Source organism: Panthera onca, chromosome A3, assembly GCF_046562875.1.
Source record: "Panthera onca isolate mPanOnc1 chromosome A3, mPanOnc1 haplotype 2, whole genome shotgun sequence".
NCBI classification, from domain to species: domain Eukaryota; kingdom Metazoa; phylum Chordata; class Mammalia; order Carnivora; family Felidae; genus Panthera; species Panthera onca.
This window is the reverse complement of record NC_138341.1, coordinates 40227691-40254710: the sequence shown is the minus strand read 5'-3', so window position 1 is coordinate 40254710 and position 27020 is coordinate 40227691. Positions and strand designations below refer to the sequence as shown.

General features: G+C 47.0%; 2 protein-coding genes across 4 annotated transcripts; one reads left to right on the top strand and one right to left on the bottom strand.

Moving 5' to 3' along the window:
* Window positions 1-197: 197 nt before the first annotated feature.
* Window positions 198-22174, bottom strand: GGCX (gamma-glutamyl carboxylase). 3 transcript variants are annotated; one of them, XM_078444670.2, is made up of 15 exons: window positions 22015-22174; window positions 11750-11920; window positions 10475-10633; window positions 9982-10147; window positions 8264-8342; window positions 7731-7837; window positions 5815-5978; window positions 5198-5463; window positions 4937-5068; window positions 4398-4549; window positions 3770-3939; window positions 3448-3578; window positions 3017-3164; window positions 2658-2853; window positions 198-2217 (listed from the first exon to the last, which is right to left on the bottom strand). In XM_078444670.2, exons 1-15 carry the CDS (start codon window positions 22172-22174, stop codon window positions 2025-2027), a joined length of 2394 nt encoding a protein of 797 aa, XP_078300796.1. In that variant the 3' UTR covers window positions 198-2024. The 3 variants fall into 3 exon arrangements, with proteins under 3 accessions (XP_078300796.1, XP_060511973.1, XP_060511974.1); XM_060655990.3 differs by lacking the exon at window positions 22015-22174 and adding an exon at window positions 12317-12458; XM_060655991.3 differs by lacking the exons at window positions 10475-10633; window positions 11750-11920; window positions 22015-22174 and adding an exon at window positions 9499-9730 and having other exon boundaries at window positions 9982-10124.
* On the top strand, window positions 22063-26244 carry VAMP8 (vesicle associated membrane protein 8). The gene is made up of 3 exons (XM_060656177.3): window positions 22063-22175; window positions 23541-23699; window positions 24941-26244. Exons 1-3 carry the CDS (start codon window positions 22173-22175, stop codon window positions 25082-25084), a joined length of 306 nt encoding a protein of 101 aa, XP_060512160.1. The 5' UTR covers window positions 22063-22172; the 3' UTR covers window positions 25085-26244.
* Window positions 26245-27020: the final 776 nt, after the last annotated feature.

Below are 27020 nucleotides of genomic sequence, written 5' to 3'. Positions count from 1 at the left end.
TAAAAAGGAAATCTGTACTGGACTTTATACAGTTTAAAGGAACAACTTGGTCCGGGACAAATGCTGAGAGGAGAAATAGAACACTAAGGCCTAGCAAAAAGGACATTGATAGTCCCATTTCCATAACAGCTGCACAAGACCTGATTTCTAGTGAAATCTGAATCCCGATTTACTCAGTTGAATAGCTTTTCTTAAACAGTATTAAGATGACCACCTGTCCTCTCCATCCCATCCCAACATTTTCATTGGGAAGAAGAGGTGATGCACTAACAGGTTTGGGACAGTAGCATCCTTGCCTATATTAGAACTACCACGGAGTCCCTTCCCCAAATACCAGTCATGTAATGGGCAAGGCGTGGGGGCACTGCAGGGGAAGGGATGGCTGAACTTAAAAGGACATGGTGCCGAGGTATATTGTGTCAGATCTGCAAAACTATTGAAAACCAGTGTTTCCCCCACACTTAACAAGTGACCAAGATACCTCGTGGCACAGTTATTGCTAGCTAACCCACACAATGCCTTGTAAGAATGAGGTCCCACTTGACTTCAGTGGGATGCCCTTATTCAGGCCCAACTTGCACAACTGTATCTGCTCAGGTCTATCTCCAACTAGATTAGAATGCAGAGGTAGTAGAAATGAATAGATTCAAGAGGTAGAACTGATGCAACTTGAAATTTAAGAAATGTGAGAAAAAAGGAAGAATCAAGGCTGAGGACTCAGGTGGCTTGGTCAAAAAATGCCATTCACTAATGAGAAGGAGGCCTGAGTTGGGGATGAACAGAAGTTGTTAGAATTTGAAAGCTTTGTGGGATATCCAGATGGAGCTAGTTAGATATATAGGTCTAGGGCGCAGGAGGGAAATTTAAGCATCATCACTGGAAACCACTGGAGAGGACATCATCAACCCAAGTGTGTACAGTGAGAAGGCAGCTGCCTAGGAAAGGCCCCCTGAGACCACTGTCCAAGGAAGTAGGGTAGGGTGGGGTGGGGTGAGGCATGGGAAGCAAAGCCTGAAAACACAGATGTAATCCTTTATCAAAGTTACTGGGACTGCCAATATACTGCCATGACCGTCTTTACTGCAAGACCATGAGCACCCAGAGCAGGGGCCTTTTTTCTTCCTTTTTCTCTATGCATTCTTACTTTCTAGCCCAATGCCAGGCTTTTGTTCATGGAATTGAGGTGCCTCCTGAGTCCCCCTGTACATCAAAGCCTACAAAATAATGGCAAACATGCCTTAATCCCTCACCAAGTTTGGTTAATTCTCTTTACATCACTTTGTGCTCACGAAAGGGTAGAAGGATGCTAAAATTTAATTTTGAGAGAATGCTAAAGCTTATTTTGAGAGAGCTAGTACCAATCATCTGAATTTCCTTATTTAACTTGGTCCTACCTATTCTCATAGCTGCTACTGAAAAACTCACTGGCTATAATAGGAACAATAAAGGAACCACAACAGTAGGGAAGAGAAAATTACTCTGTGCATTTAGAACTTGATCACCATCCTAATCTTACCTGTAATTAACAAGACAAGTTTTAGGCTAACACTATTTCATGATTCTTGTCTGTGAGTCTGCAAATTACAAGAGGCAGGGTACATCTAAGAGGGTTGTCTTTGAAATTATATGATCTCTGAGCCTTACTTTCTCCAACTGTAAAATAGGGGGCTAATGGCCACTAAGGGTTAAATGAAATAATGAAGGCATATAACAAGTACTTGAGAATAGTTTGGCATTATTGTTATCATGGCACATAAATCTCTTTCCCCAAGGAGCTGGTCACTTTAAACCTGACTCTTAGCCCTTTATCCTAGAATGGCTGTCCTAGCCCCTCAACCTTGAATTGATAAATTTTATCCTTGCTTTACTTTCTTGGCTCCTCTAAGATATCCTCTCTGAATTTAAAAGAACTATGAATAAAGAAGAAAAATATATAAAATATCAATTTCTTCACATTTCCAATGCATAGGTTGATGGTCCTATGACTGGCTGCTCCCACATCTGTACCCAACATCTGCCCCCCCTCAGAACTCTGAGTGCACAGGGTCAGAATTTGGCTCAGGGGGATCAGAATTCGAAGAATCTGTGTTTGAATGACTTGACTCTCCAACTGGCTCAAAGGGTCGCAAGTTTGCATAAGTCACCTCTTGGGCCAGCTGCTCCAGGGAAGGGCGGCCTAATACCAGATTTCGAAGTGAGATGCAAGTCATCAGGAAGCTGAAAAAGAAGAAAAAGGCCAGCCAGTCCAAACTCCTGTTTCTACATAGGGATTCCTGCTGAACCCCTCATGGCCACCTGGTCCTACCTTCTTTCACTCAGGCATAAATGAAAATCTCCCCCCCCGCCCGGTGACCCACCCATCCCAGCTGGAAGGGCACACCACTCCTTATATGGTCCAGTAAAGGATTCTAGAGTGAGGTAGGAATAACCCACAGGGAGGCTGGCGGTGAGCTGAGGCAGAACAAGACAGCAGGCCATCAGACACAGATCATTTAGTCTTCCATTACATCAGGGGGAAAAGAATGGAGAGGAAAAAGTATTTAGCACTAGACTGTCCTTTCTTGGGATTGTCCCTCCCGTTACCTTCACCAGAGAAAAGTTACCCAACTTGCAAACATCTGATGGCAATGACCAGTACTGTTGTCAGTATAACTCACCTGCGGCGGAAGATATAGAGCTTCCGTAGCAAGAAGCGGAAGAGCCGCTCATGGAAAGGGGTATTTCTCCGGCGTTCAAGCTCTTGGAGCCGTCGCTGGCGTCTAAGAAAAGTCTGAACCAGAGGTGTTGGCTCAGGGCCCCCTTTTACTTCCCCTTCCAGCAGAGGTTGCAGTTCTGGAGGTAGAGGCCCCATTTCTGCCCAGAAGGCAAAAAGAGGAATCACTGAGGTCATTCTCTCTTTTAGAACTCTCCTTTCACCAGCCAGAAACTTCAAGTTCATTCTTTAGTGGCTAGATCCTCATTCACAACCCTGACTTATAACCAGGTGCTTTCTTAGCCCAACTCTTCATATACTCACCAGTTCCATTCTCCACCTTCTCCTTTAATTCTTGCAGATATGCCAGGTCTTGCTCCAGTGCAAGCTCTGTAGTGTTGACATAGATGTACATGTAGCAGGAAGGACTGGGTGACAGTGTATATACCTTATGGTACTCACCAGCAGGCAACTGACAAGGGAAAAGAAATGGACATACTTCACTCTCTAACCTTTCCCAGGCAGCCTATGGGCTTCCTACATTCCCCACCCCAACCCACCCCCCCCTTCCCCCCTACCTAGACGTCTTTCTTTTCATTGTATTTTGGAGTCCGAAGGAACTGACTTCTAGAATCCTGGGTGAGGCTGTTCACAGCCCTGGGGACCCTTGATTTTTGAGCTCCCACTTTGGAGTCTATAGTAAATTAACTCCACTCATCTAAACTTTTCTGCCATTGTTAATTCCAACAAAATACCTGCATTTTTTCTCCCTCCTTTAGAGTCTGATTCTTTTGTTCTGCCACCAGCTCCACAATCACCTCCCCCTGCAGCAGCTGAATGCTAGTGTTGCCCAGGTCTTCACTCACAAAATTCTCCAGGTGCAGCCCTGCCAGGGGCAACAAAGTTCCCCAGCTTACCCCATGGAAGATGAAATAATTCCCTTTACCACTACCACCCTTCAGGTCTCAAGAACACTCCTCCCATCAGGAATGCCCCTCCCCTCTCCATCACAGGCAATGTCGCTGGCCAAGGAAACCACAGGGAAAGACAGCAAAGGTTCTTTGCTTTCCTCCATACCAGGGAAATCTGCAATGAAAACCACCTCAGTGTGGTTGTCCAGGCTGCTCTTGATTTCTTGTAACTTGGTCCTCCAGGGAGACAGGTCCATCAACAGTGGCTGCAGCCAAGATGTACGCTGGAATGGGGACCAGGCGGCCTGCACGATGTCCACACGAGGGTCAAAAATCCTTAGGAAAGAAAACCATGTTCTAAAGAGACCACAGCACCTACCCACCAGAATTTCTGGTTCTGTTCCCTTCATCACTGCTCCCAGATAGAGGGAACAGGGTGTCCAAATAGAAGAAATGGCTTATGTCAGCATATTATTGCCAGTCTGGGGCAGAGAGAGAAGGAGAAAGAGATTCTGGAGCATTGGGAAGAATGGGGGTTAGTGGCCACCTGAGGAGAATTGCGTTAACAGCATCTTAGGGAAAAAAAAAAAAAAAAAAAAAGTCAGTTACCTTTTCTGCTGGTTGATGGTGCCCCCTGCTGGAAGCAATCAGCTATGCCCACAACCAATTCAACAGGGACATGCACCAGAGGACAGACAGCCTTTCAAGCAAGACAACACTGGGGAGCATGGGCTGTTCATCTTGGCAAAAGGAGTGGGACTTCATTTTTCCCCTTCTCTGTTCCCTGTGCCCACCTCTGCTGGAAGCGGTCATTGATGGAGACCCAAATATCAAAGTAGATCTGGGGCTCAGTGACATTGTACTTGGGAAGCAGTTGGCTCAGGCAAGTAGCATATTGCTTCAGCATGTCTGCATGATCCTTCCATCGCCGGCTCTGTGTGAATACCTGCCCCAAACCCCCACATTAGTCCCACCTCATCATTATCAACCTCCCAGATGGGTCATGCACTGTCAATGGCACTAAGAGAGTCCTGTCTGGTGCCTATTTTGACCAGGAAAAAAAAAACCCTCAACTCGTCTCTGGGGAAGAATTGTTTATTGCTGGGCTTGATATACTTACCTTTCCTAAATCTAATTTCAATTCAAAGGAAGTGAATGACACTGCCCTATTTGAACTCACACAAAAGAAGGGTCAACCCGGCTCCTGAGAGGACAGAGTGGGCAGAGTGGACCCAAATTTGTTTTATTTTATAATTATATTTAGGACCAAATCAGACCCCAATGCTCAAGGGAGCTCTGAAGAACAGTAAGTTGTCAGCATCAGACATCTCACCCCAGGGTTAAGGTAGCCCAGCTCGCCAGTGCGGCCATCACGGTAGGTGATCTTCACGTGCTGGTGGGAGCGCGAGTGTACCATCATGTCCCAGGAATAGCCATACAGCCCATTTGTCCAGTTGTTATAGCCCTGAAAAAGCAGGACAGAGGCAATCGGCCCAACAGTTCTCCTAACCCCATTCTCAACCGACACGGCCCCATACTTCCCTAACGTTGTGACCTCTGCCACTTCCCAACCTAACCCCCAGCCCACACATACCTGGGTGAGGAAATGAGAATAGGGCAGGAAGAGCTGCTCCAGGAGGTAGAGCAGGGTGAAGGCGGCACCAAGCTGATGGCGCAGCCCTGGCTTCTGGCCACCTTTGGCTCGGCTCCTCTTATACACGCAGGACACACTGGGCTGAGGGGCAGCCTTGAGGGGCAGCAGTTCTTGCAGCCTCTCAGGGAAGTGAGATACCAGCTTCCGGGGCCACTCAGGGGAGCAGAAGAGAGGGCTGCTGGCGAGCATGACGTAGGGGAACATACCTAGGAAGGCAGGGAGAAAATAAGCGTTTCAGGAGTTTGGTTGCAGGGAACATGGGTAATCCCCTCCACTCCCCTACTTCAGGAAGCCTCTCCCAGGTATTCTACTTGTGACGAAAGAAGTTCTTAACTAGAGGATTCTTACTTCCCCGAGATTCCTTCCTACACAACACGCTAGCTGAGCCCAGAGGCCCCAGTCCTCTCTTCCTGTTTACGGCCATTTTCCAGTGACTACATCTGGCTCAGTTTAACTCCAGTTCCCGTCACCATCTCCCACTCCCAGACAATGTCTCCGGCCAGTCCCTCCCCACAAACCTGTGGCTTCCCATCTCCTACCAGACCACAGGTACTGACCGATGCTGAAAAGCTGGGAATTCATGCAGTGGAAGTAGGACACGAAGAGGAGGCCAATGGACCTCGAGGCATCAAAGAAGAGCAGGAAACCGGCTGAGAGGTCGAGCAGCAGTCCACACCAGTGCACCACTAGCAGACTAGTCATCTCCTCGGACAATACCAGTCTGTAGAGACCAGGAGCAAAGGTCAGGCACCAGCCCACCGGAGAACCCAGCATTCACAGCAAACTCCACTGCCCTGTCCTTGCCAAAGGATGTACCATAGCAGGTGGATAGAACTCTGCACAAAGACACCCTATGGGAGTTTCCAACCCCTTTTCATTTCCACACACTTTAGCGGTTCAATTTTTTTCCACATGCCCTATGTAATAAGTAGGGGCAGATTCCACAGAGCAAATTTGATTGAGAAGTGAGTGTACTTTAGGGAGTAAGTGTTTTTTTTTTAACGTTTATTTTTATTATTTTTAAAAAAGAAATTTTTTTTTTTAACATTTATTCATTTTTGAGAGGTGGAGAGAGACAGAGCATGAGTAGGGGAGGGGCAGAGAGAGAGAGGCAGACACAGAATCCAAAGCTGGCTCCAGGCTCTGAGCTGTCAGCACAGAGCTTGATGCAGGGCTCGAACTCACAGGCTGAGATCATGACCTGAGCTGAAGTCAGATGCTTAACCGACTGAGCCACCCAGATGCCCCTAATGTTTATTTTTGAGACGCACACACACACACACACACACACACACACACACACACACAGTATGAGCAGGGAGGGGGCAGAGAGCAGAGAGAGAGACAGAATCCAAAGTAGGGTAAGCTGTCAGCACAGAGCCTGATACAGGGCACGAACCTACGAACCATGAGATCATGACTTGAGCCAAAGTCTGAATCTTAACTGACTGAACCACCCAGGAGCCCCGGGAGTAGATTCTTCATGGAGTTTATAAATGAGAAGAAACTGGGGTACCTGGGTGGCTCAGCTGGTTAAGAGTCCGACTTGGGCTCAGGTCATGATCTCGTGGTTCATGGGTTCCAGCCCTACATGGGGCTGAGTGCACAGTCTGCTTCTGATTCTGTCTCCCTCTCTCTGCCCCTCCTCCCCAGCTGATTCTCTCTGTCAGAAAATAAACATTTAAGAAGGAAGGAAGGGAGGAATTTTAAAAGGTGAATGCCTGACAGGGGCACCTGGGTGGCTCAGTGGATTAAAGTGTCCGACTCTTGATTTCATCTCAGGTCACGATCCCACGGTTCATGAGTTCGAGCCCTGCGTCAGGTTCCACACTGAACGTGCAAAGCCTGTTTGGGATTTTTCTCTCTCTCCTACTCTCTCTGCCCTTCCTGTGCAAGCGCTCACTCTTTCTCAAAATAAATAAACATACTTAAAAAATGAAAAAATAAAAAGCGAATGCCTAACATAATAAAGTCAAACTTTTGGAACTGGGAAAGAACAGGGAAAAAGAAAGAATAAAGTAAAAGAGGCAAGGAAAAACAGAAGGAAAGGAGAATTCAAGAGAGGCAAACCTCTGTTTCCTAAAGAGCTTGCAACAATGATTTTGTCAGAGCAGGGCCGCTGACTGTCCATCTATGTACACTGGCTGAGGAGTCCCGGCGAGAGGCCGGGGCGGCAACACAAGGCACCACCTATGGCGGCTGCAAGGAGCACGGACTCATTCACCAACTCACTTCATTCTGACTTTCGTCTTTTAGTTTGTTCCCTTTGTTCTTGCCCAGGGACAGGTAAGCCTAGATCTTTTGGTATCACTGACTCTGCCTTCTGCTGAATAGGAAGATAAGTGGCCAGAGGAAAGCATGTGGCAAATTCAGGCAAAGCAGGGAGGGCAGTTGTTACCGTAAGCCTGGGGGAGGTGAGTCACCTGCTGTGTACCTGTGCCTCAACGAAAACTCTGCCCTGACTGCCACTCACTTGAAGGGACTGAAGAGCCAGTGCCGGGACAGGTACTCCATGGAATAGCCTTCAACCCAGTCTGCGTCCAGCTTTTTCACACCCGCAATGAAGTACACAATGAAGATCTGCAAACACAAAATGCAAAACGAATGTTCAAACAAAAAAAAAGAACCCCGTTTTCTACAGACTACTGGCAATAACACAAGTTCTGATCTGAGTTCAGGGCCTAAGGAAGATTAGATTCACTCAACTGGGATAGTCACTCACCCAACAAGTATTTATTGACATTCTACCAATGCCAGGCACAGTATTACGTACCAAAGAAAGTCATGAAGCATATATCTCTCATAAGGATGTCAATCTAGCAGGGATAAAGCTCTATTCTTTCCATGACAAGGTAAGAGAACCCAGAGACTAGAAGACAGAAGAGGTGGCCTAGCTTTTCAGCAAAAGGAATCCAAGGAGGCAGAGAACAGTGGAGTCCGGCAGCAGGATGGCCACGCTGACAGTGGGTATCAAAGATCACCTCCCTCTTTCCTCAAATCCTGTACCTGGCCCCGCAGCACAGCATAGTTCCAAAGGGGCACGTGGGCATTCCGCTTACGGGCATTCAGCAGGCCGTCCACAGACCTACACGAAGAGAAGCAAGCAGTAAGGAGAGTTTCTTAGTCCAGCACATTTCCACCTTTCTTTTTAAATGTAATAACCTCTCTATCCCAGGAAGTCTTCCCATATCCTCTTAGGTTCTCTGGGCTATTCTAAAGGTCTTTTAGAATTACATGAGCAAATTTAACAGTGACTAGGTCATGACAGAAATGTTACTAGTGAGTGATAGTGACAAAGAGTTCAGTGTTTACCATTAGTTAGTAAATTAGTTTGTCCTAATGGAACCAATCAGGGAAGGGACCATAGTGCTAGAATATGACTGAATTTGAAAAAGAATGAATTTGAGAAGAACGGTTGAAAAGCTAAAGGTATATGTAAACATATACTGCATTAAAAAAAAAAATTCCAAAATCTAAGACAAACTGACATTTCATAGACCTAGATGCCAGGATGTAGTGCTGGAGAGTACCTGCTAACAGCTACCTTGGGAGAGATACCCAAGACACTAAGACTAGATGTATTCTAGGGAGGCAGCAGCAAAACAGGTTTTCAAGAACACAATGAATGAGCAGAGAAGTTGGGGAAGGGGCACTTTACACTTGTGGTCAAGAGCACTGCAGTCTGTAGTTAAGGAGACCTGGATTCTCACTTGTGCCTCTTAGCCTGGTGGGTGACCTTAGGCCAATCCTTCCCTATGCCTTAGTTTCCTCATTTATAAATAGAACAGCACTATAGACCTCATGGCATTGTAATGAGGAAAAATTTAAAGTATTTAGTATAGTGTCTGGCCATGTGCAAAGCCTTCAGTAAAGGATAGGTATTTTTTCAAATTGTGTAAAAATTATAAAAATGAATCTTTTCAGGAGTATTCTGTCAAAACTGTCTTAATTTTATATGATCAGAGCTGGCTATTTTGAATGAATTTAAAGATTTACCAAAGGGGCATCTGTATGTTATATTAATAAATGAAAGTTAATTAATGACTGATAAATCAGTAACACACTCAACATTTGAGATTTTTTTCCCTATACCCATCTTACTGACATTTCATATGTGCATATTTGCTTTCACTTAATGCGGAGGGTCCCTAGAGATCATCCGCCCTGCCACCCTGTCTCCAAATCCCTTCACCACCTCCCATAAAAGATGGTCGCCTAAGCCGGAGGTGGGGGAGGGTTACCTCCTCCCAGGATAGCACTGCTGAGCGGCCCTGATGGGCCCTCTCCTTCTGATATGACTCTGCCTCACAGCAACCGCTACTCTTGGCTCTAACTCTGCCCCCCTGGGCTCACACAGAGAAAGTCTGCTCCCTCTTCCACATGACCACCCTTGAGGTATCTGAAAACATCTATGTCTGGCTTTAGTCTTCTCTTCTTCTAAGAGGATTACAGGAAGTGGATAGATCAAGGCACCTGGGGAGATACGGAAAGAGTGGAGGGTTGGGAATGGAGCCATTTTCCTTTTTGTCATCCCAAGTGCCCCAACTCACTGATCCTTCCCCCTCCCGAATTCATCCGAATCAAAATGTGACCCTGTAACCACACTTTGCAAAGCACGGTTGAAAATATGCTTGCTGGGGCAAATTCTAGGACCTCACTGGGCCCCTATCACCAGTAACCATCCTGACCCGGCCAACCCTTCCCCCTTTCCCCTAGACTCATACCAGTAGTGGTTCGCATCCATGAATGTCAGCTGAAAGGCCAACAAACCATACAGATAGGAGTGGTTGTTCCATGACGTCTTGTCCAGGAGAAACACATACCAGTATGGCAGCAGGAATAACACACAGCTTATCCGGTAGCACAGGCCCAGCATCATGCCCAGTGCCCCTGGGATTTGTGGGGGAGAGGATTAAGAGATCAAAGGGTCACCACAGGCCCAGCTCCCCTGGGACAGGCTGTGGGTGGGATCAAGAAAAGTCATAGGACATTTTATCATCGGGTAAAACTAAATGAAAATTAAATGTTACTCTAATATTTTAAAAAGACTTATGGGATCACAGCTGAGGTGACACACAGGTCAGCAAGATGAAATTATGAATCACAGCGGAAGTGAAATAATGAACCCAAGACTTTGGTCATTCACCAGCATGCTTTGTATTTCTTTGTTTTAGGTAGGCCAGGTAATACTCCCATCTCTCCCACACTTTCCCTCACCCAGAAACATGATGGTATAGACAAGATACATCCAGTCAAGTGGTAGTGGCTGCAGGGCATCCAGCAAGGGGAAGCGGCACACCTCCAGCCCATCCAGGTATCTTCGATCTAGGGAGCTGAGCCCCCGTTCCTGGGGAATGTCCAACACCATCAACAGCCCTGAGAAGGTAGTCAAGGAGGGGCTGTTAGCCCTCAGCAAAGGAAGAGGTGGAATACACTGGAATACAGTGGAATGCACCCAGCTCCAGGGTCAGACTTCTTACCTAACCCTGGCTCTGCCACTCACTCATTCCCTCAACAATAATTACTGAGCGCCTACTCTGTGCTAGGCATTATGCCGGTTATGTGATCTCAGACAGCCACCGCACCTCACTGAGCTAATTCTTCATTCTCTATTTGAGAAAGGGGCTCATCTTTTACAGGGTTACAAAGAGGATTAAATGGGAAAAGTGTACAAAACGCTATAAATACTGTTTAGGTTTTGATAACTTAAAGTCTGTCCTATGAGGCATAGAAAGTGTTCTAGGGTGGTGCTTCTCAAACTTTTTCTCTTCCTAGCACACCCAGAATATAGTACTTGGCTTACACACTAGAGCAAACAAAAGCAGCTACTCAGGTTCGGAGGACAGTTCCAGTTTAGGCAGGGTTTCTCAACCTCGGGACAATCACATTTTAGTCTGGTTAATTATTTGCTGGGAGGGGCTCTCCTGTGCACCATTAGGTCACAGCATCCCTGGCTCGTAAGTACACACCGGTCTGTGGCCAACTACTTCCTCTTCCCCCAAGTTGTGACAAATAAAAATGTCTTCTGGACAGCAAAACTGCCACCAGTTGAGAACCACTGGGCTAAGGGGATGGATATCTCAGCACATCTGTAACCCGTTCCAAGCATCCTTGTGTGGCCTATGAGTTAGGAAACTCTGGATTCAGGATTCACAGCCAAAATGTCTGCCCTGTCACCTAGCCATTTCTCTGAGGTCTAGTCCTCAGTATAGTTACTGGGCAACTTCATGCCACAAGCAAAATGGGTCTCTGTTCCTCTGCCTCTGTATTTCCTATGACCTCAGATCAAAAGATTTCTGGCCTCCAAACCCTAATCAGAGGAGACAAAGCTGGATTTGATCCTAAACTCCACAAAGATCTCTTCCAGGATATCAGTATCTTCAGCTCTAAGGCAAAGGGAGGCAAATCACTAAGTAACCAAGAAATGCACAAAGGAGGATTGTTATTCTCTCACCCAGCACCACACCGGCCCCTCCCAGAAACCGGACTTACCAAAGAGAAAACGGAAGACGGCCAGGCTGGCAGGATCCGTTGGTCGGTTCAGCAGGGTCACCAGCCTCCCCCAGCTGGAAACATCTGTCCACTCAAAACCCAAGAGTTTCACCATTCCGCTGCCCTGACTGGGCCCCGAAGTCCGTCCAGCCTTGTCTTTCTGTACTTTATCTGCAAACAACAGAGAAAGCGTGTGTGCAGGTGTGGGGATGGAAGTGCTTTAAAATCGACTTCTCCCCAAATCACAGAAATCACAGCCCCAACAGCCCCAGGGTTTCTGCCTACCAGGTTATCCCACAGATTCCTAAGTACTCTAACACCCTTGCAGTGCAACCCCTCCTTCTGGATCCTCCAATGCCCCAGAACCTCTCGCGCCCTGAGTGTCATCATCAGCCCAAATCCTCGGGCTGCAATCTCTCTCTACAAGCTCCTTCCTAACAGAGGCCCCCTTCCCGGGGTCCCACAGGGCAGTGCTACCGCCCCCGCCCCTCTGACACCAGCGTCCCTCTCTCTCTCTCTCTCTCTCTCTCTCTCTCTCTGTGCCGCAGGGGAGGACTCTGAGCCTACGTGAGTCCGACGGGGCCCGCGCGGACCGGGCAGACACCGCCATGGCTCCAAGGAGATAACACCGCCACAGACGCGGCGCGGGAGCAGGGAGCGTCCGACGGATCACTTCCCTGAGCCCCGCCTCCCCGACACATCAGCACGCGCACGGCTGGCCGCAAAGCGCCGGGACTGTCGTGGAGGGCTTTGGCCAGCTGCGCCGGCTCCCTGCTTGGCGGCAAAGGGAGGAGCGAAGAGCCTTAGTGCAAGCGAGCTAGCGCTTCAGCGGGCGTCGCCTTGCTTTGTGACAGAGGAGGGGTGAGGATGCCCTAGACCCGCCTCGTTTCAGCCGCCAGACCTGTCTCTCCCCCGAAGCGTTCCGAAGCCCCTCTATGCCTTCAGCCTTAAGATATCTCGGAATTCTGGCAACTTCCCTGGGCTCTTCCCGCCTCCATTAGGCGTCTCCAAGTTATGGTGTCCCTGCGGTGCTCCCAGACATGAGCGATGCGGGCGCAGATGTCAGACTGTTCCCCAGAAAGGTTAACCTCTGAGTTGAGGACACACCTCGAAGGGCTATCCCGGCATAGGGAGAGGGTGCGAGTTACTTTATTCTCTCTCCCGGTACCTGCCAGGGACCAGAGGTTTGAAATCAGCTGGGGAAGCGCACAACTGCAGAGGGGATGTAGAATATGGGCAGTGTGTAGATAAAGTGTGGTCGATCAGGGAGGATTCCTAAAGAGGTGAGGCTTGACCAGCACTGTAATATCTATTTACTGCGCTGGGATTGGCCAACTGCATCACTGGAGGGCATCCTAGAACAGCGGTTCTCACATTGTTTTGGTCTCAGGACACTTTGACCCAGCTGCACATTATTGAGAACCCTAAAGAGCTTTTTTATTTACCTGGGTTTTCTTTTTCCACGTTTACCATATTAGAAATGTACACTGAGAAATGTTTAAAATATGTATTGATTCTCTTAAAAAGACAAATAAACCCATTATACATTTACATAAATAACATTTTAAAAAATGTTTATGTTTGAAAGAAACAGCTGGGAAGGGGCGGGTAGAGAAGATCTAAAGCAGGCTCCCCGCTGACAGCAGAGAGCCCCATGTGGGCGCTGGAACTCATGAACTGTGAGATCATGACCTGAGCCGAAGTCAGATGCTGAGCAGACTGAGCCACCAAGGTGCCCCTACAGAAATAACGTTTTTATGCAAAAAGCATATTTCCCACAAAAAGTTACACAAGTAACACTACTACTACTACAGTAGTACTGTATTGTTTTACATGAAAATCTCTTTAATGTGTGCCTTAATTGGAAACAGCTAGATTCTCCTATCTGCTTCTGGATTTGATCTGGTGTTGAATGAAGTATACGAAGGAAATCTGGCCTCATAGATACTCAGTTGTAAAAGGAAAAAAAACATTTTAATAACTTTTTTAGATAATTGTGGGTCTCCATCTTTGATACCTCACCTAAACTTAAAACTGGTAGTTTTTTAAAGGTTAGTTGGATGTGGACTCTGAAACCAGATCAATGAACTTTTATGCTTTGTTACATTAAATCATGGTATATCTTACACTTTGAATGGACCTTTTACAAAATCATGCATTTAGTCATTTGGAAAACATTGTTTCACTGAGTTATGCTGCTCTTCCAAATTCAGAGTCTTTTAAGTGTTGGGAAGCTGCCAAGCTCACAGATACAAGTGGCAGATACAAGTTTTCCAAAACTTTAATTTTCACTTGAAAGCTCAAATTTTATCATTGGCAACAAATGCTGTCTATTGTTTTCCTTTAAGGAACAGTCACACTCCTTTCTTTTTTCAAAAACTATCTGCCAAATGTGCCAGTTGGAATAACCATAGTCTGTCCAATATCCTCAAGTAAAATGATGTTTCATTTTTTTAAAAAAGAAAGAAAAGGGGTGCCTGGGTGATTCAGTCAGTTAAGCGTCCCACTCTAGATCTCAACTCAGGTCATGATCTCCTGATTCGTGAGATTGAGCCCCACATTGGGCTCTGTGCTGACAGTGTAGAGCCTGCTTGAGGTTCTCTCCCTCCCTCTCTGCCCCTCCCCCGTACATGCTTCCTCTTTGTCTCTCTGAAAATAAATAAATAAACATGAAAAAAAAGTCTTAAAGAAAAAAAAACCAAAGATACCCAACATCTTATTTTATTAGGGAATTGCAAATTAAAACGAGAGAATTATCAGAATGGTTGAAATCCAAAGCACCACCACCAACTAATGCTGGCGAAGACGTGGAACAACGGGAAGTCTACTTCACTGCTGATAGGAATGCAAAATGGTATATAGCCCCTTTGGAAAAACAGTTTAGAAGTTTCTTAACAAAACTAAACATGGTTTTACCATGTGATCCAGCAGTTGTGCTCCTTGGCATTTACCCAAATGAAAAGTTATGCCCACACGAAAGCTGTGCCCAAATGTAAAGCAGCGTTATTCATAACTGCCCAAACTTGGAAGCAACCGAGATGTCCTTCAATAGGTGAGTGGATAAACAAACTGACACATCCATACAATGGAATATTCAGTGATACAATGAAATGAGCTACCAAGCCACAAAAGGACCTGGGGAACCTTAAATGCCTATCCCTAGGTGAAAGAAACCAATCTGAAAAGGCTATATACGGTGTGACTCAAACTGATAACCCTGGAAAAGACAAAACTGGTTTTAAGGCAAAAGATCTGTGGTTGCCAGGAACTGGGGGAAGGGAGGGAGAGATGACTAGGTGGAGCACATGGGGTTTCTAGAGAAGTGAAACTATTCTGTATGATACTGTAATGGTATCATGGTACATACATGTCATTATACATTTGGCAAAACCCATAGAATGTGAACCCTAATTAAACTGTGGGCTTTGTTAATAATAATGTATCGATATTAGCTCATCAATTGTAACAAATATACCACACTAATGCAAGATGTTAATAATGGGAGAAAAATGGGAGAGGGCTAAGAGGTGTATGGGAGTTGTCACATTTTAACTGCACAAGTGGTTTTTCTTAGAACAACTGTGAGACGGCCGTCATCCTTGGGTATGCAAGGCGCTGTGTGCGTATTTCCCATTTCTTCACCCAAAATAGTAAAGGATGTGTACCCCAGTGTCAAGAATTAATAAAATTAATAATTTATACTGCTTCAGGGTGCCTGGGTGGCTTAGTTGGTTAAGCATCCAACTCTTGATTTAGGCTCAGGTCATGATTTCATGGTTCATGGGTTCAACCCCACCATGTCAGGCTCTGCGCTGACAGTGTGAAGCCTGCTTGGGATTATCTTCTCTCCCTCTCTCTCTGCCCTTCCCCTGCTTGTGTGTGCATTCTCTCTCAAAATAAATTAAAAAAAAGAATGTGTACTGCTTCACTGGGGATGTCCTTAATTGAAAATGGCATTATTTGAAAATGCAAGTGCACAGCAGGGAGGAATACAATGACTACTACAATTTGGTGTCTCATTCCTGCTAAGTTGCCAACAATTTTATTACCCATGGTTGCTTTTGTATCATCAGTGCAAATTGCTTTTGTATCAGTGCAAATGGCAACATAATTAAAAGGACAAATAATGGATCCATATTATTACAAAGGTAGTTTTGTCCTTGAAGACCCCAGGGTTTTGTGGACCATGTGTTGAGAACAATTATCCTAAAGGGAAGGAATGTCAGGAATAGATATAAAAGTAGGGATTACTAGGGACAGATGTGTTTGGCAGGTAGAATCACTGGGCTAACTGTTCCTGCGGCTGAGGGTCTGGCCCACTTCTAGGTTATCCTAACAGACAGGGTAGGCCAAGTCACTTTGGAAGCCATTGATCTATTTATAGGGGGGAATCACTTAATCTGCTGTCAGCCCCAGTCCAAATGAATTTGGTGTGGGTTGGAAAGTTTGGGCTAGCTCTTCTAAGACCACTCAAATTAGATGGTTCCATTAAATTCAGCAATTATGATCTGTTATGTGACAAGAACTGTACAGGTTACAGAGAAAGAAACAAATTAGTAAGCTGTGGCCTCTGTCCTCTTCCTTGAAGGACAAGGAAACATAATAATAAAAGAATATAGAAATAATAGGATAATAACAGAATATATAAAATTCTGTGTATTTTTTAAAGTTTATTTATTTTGAGAGAGAGAGTACGTGCATATGTGGGGGGAGGGGGCAGAGAGAGGGAGAGAGAATACCAAGCAGACTCCATGCTGTCAGCACAGAGCCTAATGCGGGCTTGATCCCACGAACTGTGAGATCACAACATGAGCCAAAATCATAAGTCAGATGCGTAACATACTGAGCCACCCAGGCACCCCTATAAAGTCCTAAGTATTAAGTGGGGTTTAAAGTACTGTGGGAGCATTGAAGAGGAAATGAATTATGACTGGAGAACTCAGGAAAGTTTTCTGAAAACGTGAGCTGGACTTTGAAGGATGAGTATAATTTTGAGAGAAAAGAGGGAAATCAAAAGTTCTTAGTAGTCTTGGGTGAACGAAGAGCATTCTGGGTAAGAGAAGTACAGCTAATAAATGAGCTGTGGGAACTCAGTACCTCTCCACCCCATGATTTTAACTTGTTTTTGTTGAAGGGGTTGATTTCCAGTTTATCCTTTCAGGACCAGTATACAAAGACTCATGCCAGTTAGCATTCGTTTATCCATAAAATGGCCCAAAATCCAGGAAAGAGATTTCTTCATGGATCTTTTCTAATAAAAATTATCTTTTTATATGCACTGGAGACAAGCCCTCTTTCAGATCTCTTGATTCAGTACCCCAAACATTAAATGAGTGCCTACTATGGTTATGGCATATATTATTTTCTACAAGGGTACCAAAGTGAAGACATAGCCCCTATCTTCATAGAAGTTAGAGTCTTGGAGGAGTCAAATGTATATGCAGCTAATGGCAAAGCGTATTATAGATTCTATAAAAGATAAAATGTAATGGAGATCAGAAGAGGAAGAAGTTAACTTCAATGGGGAAATCTTGAAGGCTTCACGCAAGCAATGTCTTAAATATTAATAGACTTAGTGATGAGTGAAGCAGGATATTTGCTCATCATAAGAAAAGTCTGCTTGGAAAAAGATATAAAAGGGGATGGTGTGGGGGCTCCTGGGTGGCTCAGTCAGTTGGGCGTCCGACTTTCTGCTTAGACCATGATCTCACAGTTTGTGGGTTCAAGCCCCATGTCGGGCTCTGTGCTGACAGCTGAGAGACTAGAGCCTGCTTCAGATTCTGTGTCTCCCTCTCTCTCTGCCCCTTCCCCACTCGCACTCTGTCTCTGTCTCTCTCAAAAATAAATAAACAAAAAAAAAAGTTAAAAAAAAGGGGGAGATGGTGTGTTTGAGGAAGCACATATAATTTGGTATGATTGAGGGGAGTGGGAGGTGAGTCTCATGGGAGATAAGCTTTGAAAAACCGGGTTAAAAAGAATCTTGGGATGCCAAACCGGGAACTTTGGGCTTTACTCTGGGGACCAGGTGGAGCATACTCAAATCTGTGTTTGGGAAGATAACAAGCAGCCCTGTGAGGAATGGATGGGAAAAGAAGGGTCAGTTTGGAGGTGGATGGAATTGTCCAGAGAGGAGATAATACTGGTGTTACCTAGGAAGCAGGAGCTGGTGTGGAAAGGAGAGAGTGGATAGAGAGATGTGACCAAGATAGAATCAAGACTTAGTGATGTCCCATTGTGGGTGTAGGATGGTTTAGGGATCCCTAGCTTGGGAAACTGTGAGTTTCCCAAGAATGGGAGTACTGCTACCCAGCAGGAGGAATATGGGGAAAAATAAAGGGCTTGCTTTGACTGTCAGAGGTGTCTGTGGAGAGGGCATCAGAGACGCGGTAGTAGCAATTGAAAGCAAGGTCAGGGCTGGAGATACAGATTTGGGGATCATCCAGAACATCCAGAAATGGCTGCTACAACCATAAAGCGTTGCACTTCCCTAGAGAGACCAGGGTTTCAACCTTAGAACTATTGACATTTTGGTCTATGTAATTCTTTGTTGTGAGAGAGCTGTAGGAAATTTGGCACCCTTGGCCTCTACCCGCTGGATGCCAGTAGACATCCCCTCAGTTGCAACAACCCAAAATGTTTCCAGATGTTGTCAAATGTCCCTTGGAGGGCAAAATCAACCTCATAGAGGACTATTACTCCAGGAGAGTGCAGAGTCGGAAGTGAAGATGGCCAAAGGCAGAACCTTCTGCTTCTAAGGTCACAGTCAGAAAGGAAGAAGGCACATTAGAAGCAATGGGGGGAGGTGACTGTGTCACAGATGGGGTGGCCAGCAGTGTAACGGTCGACAAAAGGATTTGGAGACAAAAGAGGCCTTGGCAGTGGTGAGAGCTTTATGATCCCTCAGGAAGCAATTCCTGTTGTGCCTCCTGAATGTGCCTTTCCTTACTTTCTAGCCTTTCCCCAGAGAGGGAGTAAACTGCCCACTTGGGCCATAAGTAAGAAGACTGGGACAGATGTCAGTGTACCCCCAAAGTTTGCCTGGTTGCTTTGCAGACTGTTAACTATTCCTCTTCCACTATTTTCTCATTCTACTTTCTCCATTAGTTTCTTTTTTCATTCATAAAGTGGTTTAGTAGAAATATAGAAATATATATCTATACCATTTAATCCAAATAATAACCCTGCAAAGCACCTTCATTCTTCTTCCCATTTTGCAGATGAAGAAACTGAAGCTCCCAGAGGGAAGTGGCTTGCCCAAGACTCTACAGCCAAGGAGTAGGAGAGCTGATACCCAAATCTTCTGATCACATAGGGACTGAGAATATTCTTCATCACACCGTGATTGCTTCTTTGACTGCCACTCCTACCACCTAGCATTTTTCTTTTCAGAGTGACTGATATTCCATCTCTCCTGGGATAGAGCCTTCCTTAACTGTAAGGGAATCGATGACTTGTTTCTCGTCTTGCACCCTGCCCATATTATCATTTCTTTTTCCTTTCTTTTTCTTTTCTTTTCTTCTCAAGTAAGCTCTAGGCCCAATGTGGGGCTTTAACTCATGACCTCAAGATCAAGAGGCACATGCTCTTCTGACTGAGCCAGTCAGGCACCCCCATCCGCATAGTACCATTTCTGCTCATTGTGCATTGTTTGGTGCCTGAGTGTCTCATCTTGTGAGGGCATTAGCAAGGTGGTCTTCTGCCCAAGGGTAGCATTGTGATGTTTGCACAGTGAGGTGAGGCCAAGCCTGCAGGGATTCTGCATGGTGAAGACAAGGTGGAACAGGTTGCAGTCCCAACTCTGGGCCCTAGAGAATCTCCCTAATGGCTGCTGGATCTAGGCCAAGGGTCAGCTCCCTCAGGGACATCGATGTATATCCAAGGCTGGCAGTGGCATGCTAGACCCCAGTAACTCCTCAACTACTGTCACCTTGATTTCCACCCTGGAAATCCTCCTTCATTTCTTTCTGCTCTTCTCAGACATTCTACTCTGGCCCTTTGTTTCTTGGCACCTTTCATGTTCCCCTATCCACCATTGCCTTAGCATTTGGACTTTTTTTTTTTTTTTTTTTTTGAGAGCGAGAGGGCGCCAGTGAGCTAGGGACACACACAGAGAATCCTGTGAGGGGCAAAGAGAGAGGAAGAGAGACACAGAGAAGGGGGACTGACCCAAAGCAGGGCTCCAGCTCACCCGAAGTGAAGCTCGTGCTCATCTGAGGTGGGACTAGAACTGATGAACCATGAGATCCTGACCTGAGCCTAAGTCAGATGCTTAAGCGACTGAGCCATCCAGGCGCCCTGGCATTCTTAATAATAGTAATCACAATAGCCACCATTTACTGAGAGTTTTTTCAGTGCCAGGCACAGACAGTGAGGTAACTGAGGCTTAGAGATGTCACATAAGTCTATCTAAGGTCACACAAATATTAAGGTATGGATCAGCATGTCTAATAGTAAAAGAAAAGAAACAGGTGAAATTAATTTTATCAATTTTTAAAATTTAATTCAATATACTACGACATTATTTCAACATGTCATCAGTATGTAAAATGACTAGTGAGATATTTACATTCTTTTTTTCATAACAACTCTTTGAAATACAGAGTGTACTTTATTTACTCTTACATCACTTCTCAGTTCATTCTAATTTGTTTAAAATTTTTTTTTGAGAGAGAGAGAGTAGGGGAGGGGCAGAGAGAGAGAGAGACAGAGAGAGACAGAGAATCTGAAATAGACTCCGCACTATCAGGGCTTTGCCTGAGGATGTGGGGCTTGAATACAAGAGCCATGAGATCATGATCTGAGCCAAAGTCAACCACTGAGCCTCCCAGGGGCCCCTCACTTCTCAGTTCAGATTAGCCATAGTTCAAGTACTATGTTCACAGTATACAGTACATAGTACTATGTGCACATGAGGTCAGTGGCTACTGTACTGGACAGCACAAGTACAGATCAAGGATTCTGACCTACCTCCACTTGACCACTTTATAGCTTTTTTTTTTTTAATGTTATTTATTTTTGAGACAGAGAGACGGAGCATGAACGGGGGAGGGGCAGAGAGAGAGGGAGACACAGAATCTGAAGCAGGCTCCAGGCTCCGAGCTGTCAGCACAGAGCCCCACGCGGGGCTTGAACTCACTAATGGTGAGATCATGACCTGAGCTGAAGTCGGATGCTGAACCTACTGAGCCACCCAGGCGCCTCTACTTTATAGCTTTTCTAAGGATGGTGAAAGCAGGCTGGTACTGTCCATCGAAATTCAGGTTTGCAAAATATAATATCTAAATTGGGATAAGATTTCATTATAAAGTAGAATAAAGTGTCTCAAAACTGAGGTCCAAAATTTGTTAAATCCTTTGAAAAAGCATGTGTTAGAGAAGCTGACATTTCCCTCTTAGAACTGATACTTCTGGGATGGGACAGGAATGTTTGTTCCCTTTTGCGTGACCCTGTTATTGTTCTGTCTTCATAAATACCATCCAGGAAGACTGGATTTTCTCTGGCCTGGAGCCAGGTGGTGGAAAAATCCTTTGCCCTGGGGCCCTTCTCTGGTCCATAGGGCAGGCATCTGACCATTTCTGACTCGGCTCACCAACCCCTCATGGTGGCTCCTGAAGGGATTGTTGAACTCTGGGAGGAAAGAAGGGGTTGGTTAGCCATCATTTCCTGGTTATAACAGTGGATAGGTCTTTGTTCTGGACACTTTGCCAGGCACACTGCATGTGCTATCCTTTTATACCTCCCCACCATCCTCTGACATCATCACTAGCACCTGCAAAACCCAGAGAGGTGAAGAGGTTCATTCAGGGTCACACAGCTAATAACCCAGAGCTTTCTGACACCACAGCCAAAGATCACAGCATTCCAGACTTTGGAGGTTTTAATACTTTCTGACCAACCATAAACATGGGAACAAGGGTTGCCGACAAGAAATTTTCATATCTGTGTTCTGTTTCTATGTTAATTAGCCCTGGCAGGGTGCTTAGGGTTGATTTCAGTCTGTAAGTTTTGGGGTCAGATATTCAGGACATTAAAAAAAGAGAGAGAGAGAGAGAGAGAGAGAGAGAGAGAGAGAGAGAGAGAGAGAGAGGCAGCTTCCCTTTCTATATCGGGAGGTCCAGCGTCAGGAAACCTAGGAGGGCTGCTTGATCTTTCTTTTCTTGTTCCTGATGAGTTAGAAGACCTTTGGTGCCCGGGAGCCCTGTTGCTTTAAGCCTAAGCCCTGGTTTGGGAGGAGACTGGGAGGGCAATGGAGGGTGCCCGCCTACCTGGGGGAACCTGCCGGAGGTGAGGCTGGAACCGCTCGGGATGCGAGGTGGGCGGGGGCAGGCTGAAAGTTGGAGCAAGCAGGAAGTGAGCCGAGGGCCGCCCGGGAGGAAACAGACTAGGCGAGTTTGCCGCTGACAGGCCTGAGCCGCTTGGAGACATGGTGAGCGAGCTGAAAACCAGGAAGGGGCTGATTCAAAGACGGGCCAGAGTGGGCTGGGGGCTGGGGATCAGGAGAGCGCGGCGGCAAAGTCGGAGGGCTGGGCCAGGGCTGACTGGCCTTTCTCCTTTGACAACTTGACTGCAAAAAGTTCGGAGCTGCCTGGGCGGGTGTTCCTGCTTCTTCTCTACTCCCTCCCCTGACCTCTGTGCCGGCCTGGAGCAGGGTTTCGGTGGGGGTGGGGGATCCGAATTCCAGGCGAGGAGCTGCTGAGAAGCCTTTCATCTCCTCCTCCAGCCCTCCAGCCGCCGGGTGTTGTGACACCCCTGGGCAGCACCTCTGAAGTTCTCAGGGCGGATTCCAGCCCAGCGGCAGACACCCCCCCCCCCCCCCCCCCCCCCCGCCCCCCGCGCGCCTCCCGCCTGCCTTTCACTTTAGCCCTATACCGAAACCCTAGGAATCTCTCTGCCGGGTCTGAGGAATCAGCCCCCTCTCCATAAACGTGAGGAAGAGAACTAAGGGTTTGTAAAAGAACCAGAAGTTGGATTTCTGTGATAACCCATTTAGTTTGGACCCACGGCTCCTGGCCTGTTTCAAGAGGTCTAGTGGGTCAGGGTGGGAGGAGCTTAATAATGGTTTTCCCTCCTTGTTCAAAAACCTTATCATCAGCCAGGGCAGACTGGCCCTCCATTTCCCCCAACACCCAGGCTGCTGTTTTTATTTAATATCTGCTTAAGCAGGCAGTCGTGGCTTGGTGCCTGCGCATGGTGCTGTGTGGTGGGGAAAGCAGAAGTTTGTGGCGCAATGACTGTCCCTCATGGGGCCTGGTGAGGGACTTAGAGCCTGGTTGCTGTTGCTCTGGGTCACAGCAGTTAGGCTGGAGGCCTGGGACCCGAACTGCTCTCCAGCTACTCTCTTGCAGGGAAGGGGGGGTGTGCTAGCTGAGGGTGTTCTGCTGCCCAGCACACATATTTGTAACAAGGACCCTTTGGTAAGTAACGGTTTAGGGTTTCTACTTTGTAAGATGCCTGCTCAGCAGTTCCCTCTAACCCAATCAGAGGAGCAAGGAAACAGTGGAGAGGGATTTAGTGCTGTGTTTCTTTTCCTCATCAGGGGCCCTGAGAACCTGAAAAGAAATTTGATCCAGTCTGTCTAGCATCAGCACTCAACTTCCGAGACTTAAAAATGCATTTATTTTTTGATTACATGAGTAATACATGAAAACTTTCTTTTTGTAAACAGTTCAAACATTAAAAAAAAAAAAAAAAAAGCTAAAGTCCATCTTAGGCCTTCTCCTCCTCCAGCCTCTGAGGCTGAGTCTCAGTTCCTCCACTGCTTGACCTAATTAACCCCTGTGTTGCTGCCCAGGAGGAGGCCAGTGGAGGTGGAGGAAATGATCGTGTACGGAACCTGCAGAGTGAGGTGGAAGGAGTCAAGAATATCATGACCCAGAATGTGGAGCGGATCCTGGCCCGAGGAGAAAACCTGGACCATCTCCGCAACAAGACAGAGGATCTGGAAGCCACAGTGAGATGGGGAGCCCACTGGGGGTAGAGGAAGAGAGGATTGTTGAGGTTTGGGGGTTGGTGGTGTTGGGGGCAAAATGAATAGGAGGAAAGTCTGCCTTTTCACTTGTTTTGGGAATTGATGAGCGAGTCCCCAGTTCTGATTCTGCTCTATTCCACTGATTGGGACTGGGATCCAGGGAAGGGGTCCAACTATGGGGGAGGGTGGATGGGGCTGACTGTTGGAGGTATTTTCTGAGACAGACGACCCCGGTCAGGCCTTGCATTCTTAGGCTTCTCTCCCATGAAACTGATTTTTCTCTTTGAAGGCTTCCCTTGACAATCATTTGGACCTGACCTCCCCAGGGCAAAAATATTGGCTCTGGAAAATCCTCCTAGGGCCTTTGGCCTTCTCTGGGAGTTATTTGGCAGGGGGTAGAAAACTGCTGGAGTTTTGCTGAGTCTGCTTTCAAAAGAAGCTGGGAAGAGCAGTGAAATTCTTTGATCAAAGGGTCCTCTGCTAACTGAAGGCTAGAATAATATCTCCCACACATCTTGCTAGACCTCATTCCTCTCTCCCTCCAGCCAGGGGCTGAAGCCAGCTGCTCAGGGAGGGAGTAACTCTAACAAAGTAACTCCAATAAAGGCTGGAGCCTAAGGTTCCACGTCCACAGGGAGAGACTGGCCATGGCTTTCTGAGTCCTGTGTGTAATTTTGGGTATAGGTCCTTTGTCTCCTGTCTCCCTGGGACTTAGTGTTTCTTTCCATAGCCTAATCAGGGGAGCATGGCCCAGGGAAACTTAATTTCTGCAACTTGAGTTGAGGAGAAAGAGCAGTTTCTGTCACCTCCAACCTCCATGCTGCCCTGGCCCACCCTCCAGCCTCAGTAGTCCCCGTGGGGTGAGGGGTCATGGATCCAGGGAGATGTGACCATCTGGAGCTTGCACCCCTTGGCCCCAATGTGTACCCTCCCAAGGTGGATCGTGCAGACAGTATCGCACCCCTGGGTGTGAGCATAGGTGCTTCAAGGTGCATGATGGTGCAGGGTAAGAAGAGAACGGGGAAAGCAGGGGGCCAAAGGGAGTCCAAGAACTCTAAATTTGAACGTGGCCCACCAGACTGTCATGAAGGCAGGAGGACAGAACATTTTTTGTCTAACAATCTGTTATTTCAACTGATCACTTAAGTATTTAGATGTACGGCGTGTGGGCCTCTGTTCCAGTGGGAGGATGCACTGGTTCACTCTGCCTTATCCCCCAACAGTCGGAGCACTTCAAGACCACGTCACAGAAGGTGGCTCGGAAATTCTGGTGGAAGAACGTGAAGATGATTGTCCTCATCTGTGTGATTGTTTTTATCATCATCCTCCTCATCGTGCTCTTTGCCACCCATGCCATCCCAACTTAGGGAGCCCCTCCCCTGCCCCCCGTCTTCCTCTTCAGGGAAGCCCTCCATAGTGGGTGCCAAGAAGGGCCCTCTCTCCCATCCTCAGCAGGAAATGCTGCTCTGTCCTCCCTCCCCTCATTCTGAGGCCCCGCTGCCATACTGTCTGCCCCAGGGAGCACCTTGGTCCCCTGGAAGGAGAGAGCCGGACCATGGCTGCATTTCATGGGCTCTCAGAGTTGGTTGGAGAGACACCCAGAAGGCCCAGCATGTGGCTGGGAAACTGATGGTGGCCGGTGGGCAATAAAGACCTTTCAGTATCTCTACACATGTGAGGTAATTTCTCCCCTTCCATTTTGCCTTTGGCCCTTCTATTTCTTTTCCCCCTGGGCACGCCTTCTGGCTGAGATTCTCATATTTGAGGTCCAAGTTGTTGGAGGGGTAGAGAGTGTATATTTGGAGAAGAAAGATGGAGCCTCCTCATTCTTCTCTATTATCCACAGGTCTCAAGAACCAGAATTTTCTGAGGGTCTCAGCAAATGGAAAATTCAGAATCATTTTAGGGTGGTGTGCAAGACTCCTAAGTGTCCATCTTGGGTCTTGCCATGTCCCTTTGTTACTTTTCTGCAGGAAGCATTAGCCGAGACAGCCTGAGGGCCTCCTGCCTCTCCTGTCATTGCCATCTCTCTTCTGTGGCCCTGTTGCAGTTGAGTGAGGGGTTGGAGGAACCGGGCTGCTTTTCCTTCTCTTTGGTTCTTCAAAGTTCTTTTTTTTTTTTAAGTAATCTCTACAACCCATCATGGGGCTTATCCTCACAACCCCGAGATCAAGAGTCTCATGCTCTTCCGACTGACCCAGCTGGGTGCCCCTGGTTCTACAAAGTTCTATTTGTCTTTTGTCTGCCCCTGCCCCTTTGGGACTTAGCAGGGCCTCTGGGTCTCAGCTGAGGGGGCGAGCATCTCTCCCCATGTCTCGTGGTTGGGCCCAGTCAGTGTCATAGGACAGGGCCTATGGCCCTCCTTCCCCTCCATGTACAATAGGCCTCTTTGTCTTTGGGCTTCCCTCCTCCCCACCAGGTTCCACCTCATCGCCACTCTTTCCTCTCTCTTGGTTTGGGGAAAGGGTTCTTGTCATTTCTGTCCCTATTTCTCCCCTGGGCTTTCCAGTATTAAAAAAAAACCAAAAACCTGTTTTGGGGAGGGGGTGTAGAAGGAACAGGTTTGGGAGACAGAATCTGGGACTCCTACTGGCAAGTCCTGGAATCATACTCTGAAAGCCAGGGAGGAAAAAGAAAAAAAAAAAAAAAAAAAAAAAAAGCCCTCTGGGCTGTCTTTGTCCTCCTAGGTCCTCCTAGGTCAGACTACAGCCATCCTCTCTCCTCAGGCCACTCCTGGACTCAAGGTCCACAGAACTGGGGTGAAACCTCTTCCCTGGGACCCAGAGTGCCCAGGGTGGGGATGAAGGCTGTGCTCACAGGGGCTCAACCCAAGGAGGGAAGCCCTCAACCTCCTTCCTCAAGAGCAGCCACAGTTGTGTTGGTAGTGGCAGGGGGTGGGGTGGAGAACAGGTGGCTGTGACTTGTTTGCAGCAGTGAGAGGAGAGGGCGAGAACGGGTAGAATCAGGAAGGCTCTGGAGGGGTGGCCTCGCCCATCTTCCGATGGAGGAGCAGGGTCATATGAGGGCAGGGCTGCAGCTGCCCTTGTGGTGAAGAGGGAAATACAGAAAAGCCAGAACTAGCACCTTCTTCATGGGGGTCCGTTTTCTTTTTTAAGCGAGGCGCCATTCACACAACATACAGTGTATACGTGTACGTACAATTGTAACACACAGCGGTGCCGTTTCAAAGTAGACAATTCAGTGGTAGGTAGTGCATTCACAATGTTGATTGTGAATAAACTTTCTTTCGTTCCAAAACTTTCTTGCGGAGTCGGTTTTTGGGTACCGGTGGCATGCATTCAC

Bases quoted from the DNA above. Each gene is read 5' to 3' on its own strand.
- GGCX (XM_078444670.2), bottom strand. From the start codon at position 22,174: ATGTCTCCAAGCGGCTCAGGCCTGTCAGCGGCAAACTCGCCTAGTCTG. The intron at 10,634-11,749 runs GTAAGTCCGGTT...CTACCTTCTCAG, and splicing joins CGTCTTCCGTTTTCTCTTTG to GGCTGTTGATGGTGTTGGAC. The intron at 2,218-2,657 runs GTGAGTTATACT...CTTCTTTTTCAG, and splicing joins CTCTATATCTTCCGCCGCAG to CTTCCTGATGACTTGCATCT.
- VAMP8 (XM_060656177.3), top strand. The intron at 23,700-24,940 runs GTGAGATGGGGA...ATCCCCCAACAG, and splicing joins CAGAGGATCTGGAAGCCACA to TCGGAGCACTTCAAGACCAC.